Source organism: Pteropus vampyrus, unplaced genomic scaffold (genome assembly GCF_000151845.1).
Source record: "Pteropus vampyrus isolate Shadow unplaced genomic scaffold, Pvam_2.0 Scaffold194, whole genome shotgun sequence".
Classification (NCBI taxonomy): domain Eukaryota; kingdom Metazoa; phylum Chordata; class Mammalia; order Chiroptera; family Pteropodidae; genus Pteropus; species Pteropus vampyrus.
The window spans coordinates 2,502,172-2,510,692 of NW_011888975.1; the positions used below are offsets into that span (position 1 = coordinate 2,502,172).

The window sequence follows — 8,521 nt, forward strand, 5'->3', positions numbered from 1 at the left end:
GTATACTCTCAATTATGGGATATATGTCCTGAATTTTAGTTCAGAAATAGCACTGAAGCGACTGCAGGAGCTTTTGTATCACTGCTATGAAAACAGAAATTTTAAAGTAATTAGAGTAATTACTTTCTCAGGAAACATTATTGACATTAATTTATTCACTACGTATGTCAGAGAGGAGCTTCTGTTTAGATGTTCAGCAAGCAACAAAATATTCATAACTCAATTTTTCACTTTCTTGGTAATAAAATTAAAATGCCATAGCATACGCTTTCAGAAATGTACACATGATCTTACAGTGTAGACCAAGACTCACTGGAGAACACGAGAAGAAAGGAGCCGCTAATGCCGTATTAATATAGTATGAGCTGTACACTACAGAGACAACTGGTTCCACCACAAAAATGATCGCTCTGAGTACTCGCTATAACTCGGCACAGGGTCTTCCATGACTACCCTCCTCACCAGTCACGAACCCTCCGTCTGCTGCTCTGAAAACAGGTCTCCAAAGTCCCTTCGAACGAGCAACGAGCCCTGAAACCGCGCTGGGAAGATGCACGGCGAAACCGACAAGCACACGCGTGTCTGCCGGCAAACACCGAGAAGCGGGTGGCGGTGGGTGCGCAGGTGGAAACGGGCGTGCAGGCGGCAGGTGTGGGAGCGACACCTTCTGCCGTCCGGCCGAGTCGTGACCGAAGTTCCGTCCCCGTCTGGGCGACCTTTCCCCAGATCCACGGCGGCCGAACGCCGAGCTCCAACCCAGCCCTCCGCCCCTGCCAGCAGCCGCTTCGCTCCGGCAGCCCGTCGTGGGGCTTACCTCTGAGAGTCTCACCCTTCCAGTCCCGGGGGGCTCCCCGTCCCAGGTTCTCCGGCCCGGTATCACTGGCACAGCCTCTTCCGTTCGGAGCCCACCCGCCCAGGCCTTCCCCGCATCAATGTCTAGCTCACTACCAACCACTTCCGGTTCTTACTCAGGGTTTCGTTTCCGGAATACGTTCCCCAGAGAAAAAGGGAAACGCACTCCGTGGTGCGTTTAAACTCAAGTAACGCAGACCGTACGGTGTGAGGCTTTAGTGAGCGAGAACTGGATAGATACTTGTTTAAAAATAAACTATAATATTCGGATACGGCCGCATAGCGGCTTGAACTTCCGGGTCATCTGTCAACCAAACGGAAGTGACGACACTGGAAAGAAGTAATCGGTGTCCCGTCGCCCCGGGCACGGCATGAAGGGGCGGGCCTGCCGGCTGGGTGGGCGGAGCTTCGATTACTCCCAGCCACTAGGGATGAGGGGGCGGGGCCGTGGCGTCCCACGCAGCGTCCGGCCGTAGGCGGGGCTCTGTTGCCGGAGTAACCGGGCGTTGGTGTTGGTGCTGGCGTCTGTCGTCGTGTCCCGGCGTCACCTATTTCCTTGTGCTGAGCTCCTGAGACTATGGTGAGTGCTAGGCAAGGCCAGAGGAACAGCTTCGGGGTTTTGATTACGCAGCGTCCGGGTCCAGCTCCTGGGGCGTGTGGACACTCGAGGCTTCCCCGTCTCTTCCACTTGAGCCCCATTGTCTTTTTTTTCGGGGAGCTGTCCCTGCGATTTCCTCGCAGCACCCTGAATTCCACTCTGGCACTGCTGAGCCTGTAGAGTAATGTAAGGGAAAGCTTAGGGGTACCTTTAAAGCTTTTGCTATGTCATTTTTCATTCATTGAGTTTCCGGGTTCCTTTAACTTGCGAATATATATAAATCCAAAGTTATGTATACTAATATCAACATCGATTCCTTAAATTTTCCAGAGGGCATTGCAAACAGGATAGGGATCTACGTCACAGTGGCTTATTGTTCAGGGTAAAGCCTCGTGCCCTGTACAGTTAAATGCTTAGCAAAAGCTTTTTTCCCCTCCTTTCTTGTAAACGTTTTTGCTTGTTGATCCAGATGCCCCTTTCGGTGCGCCGTGAATGGGCGCAAAATATACACATTTGGTGACTTTTTGGAAGTACGTGAGGTGTTCTTATTAGTAGAATTTTTAAGCGAATTCCTTTTGGTTGAACCTTTTCAGACGTATATTTTTAAAAGTTTACGTCTTTTTGTTCCTCCAGATGTACGTGCCCTTCAGCCACACTTCTCCATTTGCCCTAAAAGCTCCTGCACTTCCTTCTTTGTTCAGATGACACCTCGTAGGAGAGGACCCCCTGTCCACCCCGGCTAAAGTAGCATCTCCAGTTACTCTTGTCCCCCTCACCGTTCTGCACCTTCTTTTCTTCACTTTAGCACCCGACAAATGCATCGCACAGCTGCAATTTTAATAGTGATAGTGGCTGATAGCTACATAATGTTTTCCCTTTTTAAAATGCATTTAAGGTTTTCAACTAACTCCCAGTGCCCCTCAGAGGTAGGTATTGCATGCATGCTTGGAGAAGGAAGAGAGGCACAAATATTGAGGCAAGAAGAGTGATGCTCTGAAAACATAGTTGAAAAGAAGCATACTTTCCACTTACGTTCCCCTAGTCACTTGGTAGAGCCCCGGTGTGGGGAACTATTTTTGATCAAGGGCTCTTCATCACCAGAGATAATCTAGAATTCTAAGTCAAAAACAGTGGACTCTTCTATTCTGAGAGAGAGCTCTAGATTCATTCATTCATTTGACAATATTTTTAAGTCCCGATTCCATGTGGGGCGCTGTTCTAGGCACCCAGATATAGTAATGAATGACAAAGTCCAGCTCATATGGAGCTAACCTTTCTAGGGATAGGGAGTCACACAATAAACAAATAAACATAATGTAATGTTAGATATTGGTGTTAGGAAAAAATTATGAGAGAAGAGAGTGAAGAATGTGTGTGTGTGTGTGTGTGTGTGTGTGTGTGTGTGTGTGTGTGTGTTGGGGTGGGGAGGGGTTGGCCTTTAGCTGGACGGTCAAGGAAGTGTCTCCAGATCAGTGACACTGGAACAGAGACGTGAATGAAGTGAGGCCTGGTCATTCTAACAGTAGAGAGGTCCAGGTATTGGGGGCAGGGACAGCAAATGCAAGGATTCTGAAGTGGGAGCTTGCTTGGTTTGTCCAGCCACCAATGAGAAAGCCAGAATAAGGGTGAAGGAGAGAGGCAGACATGTGGTCCAGAGGTAGCCTCGGGCCAGATCACAGAGGCCCCATGCGGTATGAAATCATGAAGTCTTAGAAGTAGAAGGGACTTTGGAGTTTTGTAATACTGGTGTTTCTGGAACTGAGGCTGTGATCATTGGTAGATATTGAACTCTAATTATGAACAGCAGCTAGCCTTTAAAAAACAGTATAAAATATTAGTACATTGTACATACTGGAGATTAGAATTGTTTCATGGGACTTTTTTTCAGTTGTGTGTGTTAATTCTAATGGAAATTGCAGTTCTTACTATAGGTTCTGGTAAAGAAAAAAAAAAAGAGAATGTTTGTGAGCCCCCGACCTAGTCTTATCCCCAAATTTTATAGGTGAGACTAAGTTGGGAAGTACTCCTGTCTTCTCGTCAGCGTGCTGCCTTTGCTCCCATACTGTGCTCCCTCCTGTCTGGTGCAGCACCTGTTTTGGGGAGGGAGAGAGGAAGAGGGAGAGTGAAAGAAGGAGAGAGAGAAGGAAGAAAGGAGGAAGGTAGGTGGAGGGAGAGAGAGAAGTAAGGAAGGAGGAAGGTAGGTGGAGGGAGAGAGAGAGCCCGAATTTGGTAGAGAAAAGAGAAACACCCAAGGCTGAGAGAGAAGCGGTGACATCTCTGCCTTGCCTGTCCCTCTTTCTGTCTCCGCCATCCCCTCCGAGGCCCTAGTCTCCTGGGAAGGCAGTACTGGTGGAGAACAAGGTCCATCCACTTTCAAAGACACCATAGGGTGTTTACCTCTAACCCACTCCCTGGTTCTCCCCGTGAAGACTCAGCCATGTGCTGAGGACAGTGGACTCCAGGAGGGCCCGGCTGATTTCTTGTGTTCCTTTGTGTTCCCGGGTCTGGCCACTGGAGGCCCTCAGTAATGATTTGCTTAAAAAAATAATGCACTGAGCTGTCAAGAGACTGTTCCTATGTGTTACAGCTAAATTCTTATACAATGAATCCGTAATCTTAAAACAAAATTAGGCTCCAAAGAGAATTTTGGAGAATTTTCAAGGATTAAAAAGAGATTCACACACACACACAAACTAAACCATTTTTTAATATCATGAGAAACATATTCTTTTAATAGTTTAACAGGACTTTTAAAATCATTGTTTTTAATTCTTTAAAACCTTGTTGTGTCATTTACTAGATGTTAGAAAGCCACTAAGTGAAGAGAATTCCCTGAATGTCACTCATCTTCCGTAAGAGTAGCTGTTGGAACCTGATAATTTCTTCAGTGGCTGAAAAAAAGCTTTAAACTTACTTGAGGCTTGTCGGGGGAGGAATCAAAAAAGAACTCAGCTGAGGTCCTTTTTTATGCAAAGGATTAGAGAGAAATGAAATTGTTGATGTGTTGCCTTTTCATTAAAACAGTTCTGGAAGCCCTGGTGACTGGATATATTAAAAAGCAAAAGAAACTTAACTTACAAATCAGAGTGGGAAACTATTTTTCTTCATTGTCAATATTTATCATTTATTAAATGCCTACTATATGTTAAGTTCTTTTTCGTATAAGGAAACTGTCTCAGGTTTTTAAAAACCACTCAAGATTCTGCAGCCAGTAAGTGACAGGGCCCAGCCTTGAATCCGTTTATCCTGGGAACCCATGCTCTTTCTAGTCTACTGCAATTGGGGCCAAGACGTTTAGGTTTTTAAATTATGGGGAGTAAATGTTTTCTGCTTTTCTGTGGCTATACAAAGAGGTGGAGACTGTTTTCTTCCTTTTTGAAAACTGAATTTCTAGAGCATATGAGTGATACCAATTTCCTTCAAAAAATCAATTCCTATTTTGGTATTCAATTAGAACTTCCGCAAAATTATAATGATTTAACATATAAATCATTAGATCAAGGGGTGTTTGTAGAATGGCTGAGGCCGGGATATGGTGAAATCCACATTGAACACTAGGTGGCACTGCTCCACCGTTGGACTTATTTCAGGAACCAGGTCCTCAAAGATTTACTAGTTGCTTATTACTTTAATCATATTGATGTGGCATATGAACATTGTTCATCTAGAAAGCACAGAGTGTACGGTATCACAGATTATTTCTCATAAAGTCAAAGACACACACTTTTCTCTTTCATAAATTAGAATGGAAGCCAAAACGATGAAAAGATGATCTCCTTTGAGATTCAACTTGAAAATGTTTTTTCAGAATCTGTTATTTCACTAAAAAATATCCCTTATCTTGTTTAAAGGAAACCTAAAACAGTAAGCTACTAAATTAAAATAGCCCGTGAATCACATGGGAGCATAAAGGCGAAAGCATTCCGAGAGGCAGAAGAGATTACCCTGATCTGTAACTCTTCAGGTGAACTGTCTGATGGTCATACTTCTAACCCTGCTGACACTGTCCAGGCTTTCGCCACTTTTACAGAGGCATGTTCATGCTTACAGCCCCTCGAATCTGCGTCACTTGACCATGCCACGTAATATTTTCTCCAAGGCCTGATACTCAGGGAAACTCAGACTCCTTCCTTTTCTCTGCAGTTTGGTACAACATTGTAGTGGTGGTTCGAACCATTGCAGTCAGGTGAGAAACAAAGAGTTAATAGTTTCTCTGTTCGGAAGTGTCACTGTGGGTCGTAGCGGGACCCAGGTACGGTACACGTACTCAGCTGGGATAGTTGAAAAGTTTACTAGAGACTAGTTACAAAGGTGCGGGCAGAGTTAGACAAGCTGACGATGGATGGTTCCGTGCCAGGGGCGGGGCTGGCAACAGCGGTGGCCCGTTCCCGCCCCCGGGGCCTGCCCGCAAACGGAGGGAGCTGCGGGAGAGCATCCAGGATGGAGGGCGGACTGGCAGGCCCCGTGGGCTTCGGTGGAGGGCAGCGCCTGGCCCCCAGATGCGGTCTGGCAGGGAAGGAGTGAGGAGAAAAAGGTACCTGGACTTCACTCTTCTTCTTTGAATCTTCAGCCCCTGTGCCCCGCTGGCCAGACCCAAGTGCACGTCAAGGGCGAGAGGGTCGGGGCAGGCTGGCTGGGAGAGCTGCAGAGCGGAGGTCCGCAGGGACCAAGGGAAAATGGCCAGCACGTCCACTATCGGGCCTGGTGGCGCGGGGTCTGCGGGATGAGGCCTAACGAGGGTTGGCCTGCAGTACTCGTGACCTTGACAACATCTATTCGGATCAAAAAAACGTAAAGATACCATTCGTATTATAATCTTCCATGTTATCAGATGATATTTAGCCCAATGATACAATTTTCTGACCTAGTATCAGTGATCAGTGTAAAATTGCCTAAGTATTCTCTTGCCACTATAGTTAGACCCAGTATTTCTTTTTCGATCCAGAACCATTTCTCTCGTTGGAGTATTATGCTTCGGTTAATTGTTGACAGCTGGTCTCTGGTGGGTGACTCTTGTCCTGGAGTTACTTAATGCTTTATCAAGGATGTTTTTTTAGGGTGCTAGCCAGAGAAGCCATTCTTACCCAAATAAGTAAAAAAGATGTCCTCTTTCACAATCTTTATGGAAATAGAAATGAACAGACCTATAGACAAAGGGCTGTTGGGTTGCTTTTTTTTAATCTCGTCGAATTTTTGCTGTTCTCGTAAGATCTAGTGTTGAACATGTTTATCCTTTCGATCTTTATTTGGGTAGTTTTTATTTGATTCTTTTCCCTCAGGTCTCAGAGCTAGGAAAGTCACTTTGGAATTTCAAAAGAAAAAATTGATGTCGTTTCTATCCCCCAGAAGCTCCTCATTTGGCAAAGCTGACGTGCTAGGGTGACAAGCCAGTGAGTGTCCTACTGTGAGGACATCAGTCCCAGCCATCAGGAAACAGGGGTCTTTGTTGAGTGCCGCTACTTAAGTCGTAAGACTCTTGCCAAGTCACTGCACTTCTTTGACCTTCTGTTTCCTTATCACGAATGTTCCTTTGATCTCTGACATTCCGTGAAAATCAAATTGCAAGTGCAGAAATATCAGTTGGCAGAGGGTTGGTCTGGGAAGACTTCACAGGAATTCTAGTTTTCCTTAAAATATAAAGCAGAGTTCAGCCTGGCTTTTCAGATAACGGGTTTCCTGAGTTCGTGGCACGTGTGGGTTTAAGTTCATGGCAGTGGTCTGCGGAAGTCTGAGAGGAAGGCCTTTCAAGGACTCTCTAGGGCCTGAGCTGAGAAAGGCTTAAAAAGTCCTTTCTTCGCTGAAACCGGATGTGTGCCTTTCTCAATGATGCTCTCTAGTCCGATCAGTTTCCTGATTTACACTTACACTATGGGAATGATTCTTTTCTGGCATTTTTCACTCTTTGACGGTTTAGTGGGAACTAAGTTGAAAGAGCATCCACAGGTGGGGAACACGTGAGTGTGTGTTCGTGTGCTGCTGCACTGACTTTTTTCTGTTGAAGACAAACAACGATGGCTTCGACTTCCGAGATATTATCTCAAATGACTTTTTTTTTAAAGAAAATACAATCTTGGAAATATGTGGACGCCTCACGTTGAACATCGTATTTTTCACAAATGGAGAAGACATTTGGCCTTAAACTGTAATTCTTTTAAAAGATAAGAGTGATTGTAACAGTTCTACTTAGTTGCTAAGGAATTTAAGCGGAATGAATAATTAACTAAATTTAATAATTCACCTGCCTTTTTCTCTTGACGTGTCTGTGTGTCTGACTTTATCAGCGAGAAGCGCCAAGCTGGAGTCCTACACGAAGGCTCTCTTCCCCTGAGTTCACCTTCTGCTCACCTTTCCGCGTGGGTCATGCAGGGAGCAAGAGCCTGCTGAGAACAGTCTGGAAAGGCTCGAACCGGTTCTGGCCATGCCAGAGCAAACTTAATATGCGACACAGTCCGATGTAAGGAAAATCCTTGGCCCTCCAAGGAGCCCTGGACAAAGGCTGTTTGGTAAAGGTTCAGTACCAAGCGAGTTAGTGCTTGAAGTCCAGCCTGTGATAATGGGGAAATAGAAACCTTTTGGTTGTTACCTGTTCGTTTCTATTATACTTATCACTGCGGCATCTAAGGCAATAGGAATTGCTGCATTTATTCGCCTGCTCTGTCCGGTGATGAATCTTTAATGAACCACTGTGTTCTCAGAATGTTCGAGGCTCATTGACCCTCGCTGGAAGCAGCTGCCTTGAGGTGGCAGGTTCTCATGTACTGTGAGTTTCTATTATGTCACTCAGAGTGGCCGTAAGTCCATGCAGACTTAAACTCTAGAAGCTTGTTGAACTGTCCACTTTCTCATCTATATAGTTTACTCCAGAATGTCTGTGAAGTCACACAGAAGCAGATAATTGGCTCAAAATTGATTGAGGCCAGTTTCTGACTCTTAATCCTACAAATTCTGAAAATCAGGTTTCTAGTCAGTTCAAGACTGTTTTCCGTGATGTAGCCTATAAATGTGTTTCAATGTGATTTAAGGAAGTGTGATATTGTGAAGTAATTTTTCCTGAAATACAGCATCATCGAG

The 8,521-nt window shown here is 45.3% G+C and overlaps 1 protein-coding gene across 1 annotated transcript in view; it reads left to right on the top strand.

Annotated features, from left to right (window-relative positions):
• Positions 1–1,188: 1,188 nt before the first annotated feature.
• Positions 1,189–8,521, top strand: part of NME7 (NME/NM23 family member 7) — a 34,748-nt gene continuing 27,415 nt past the window's right edge. Inside the window, exon 1 of the mRNA XM_023537564.1 lies at positions 1,189–1,432. Within this exon, the coding sequence (XP_023393332.1) occupies positions 1,430–1,432 (3 nt within the window). The 5' untranslated portion in view covers positions 1,189–1,429. The remainder of the gene's footprint in view (positions 1,433–8,521) is intronic.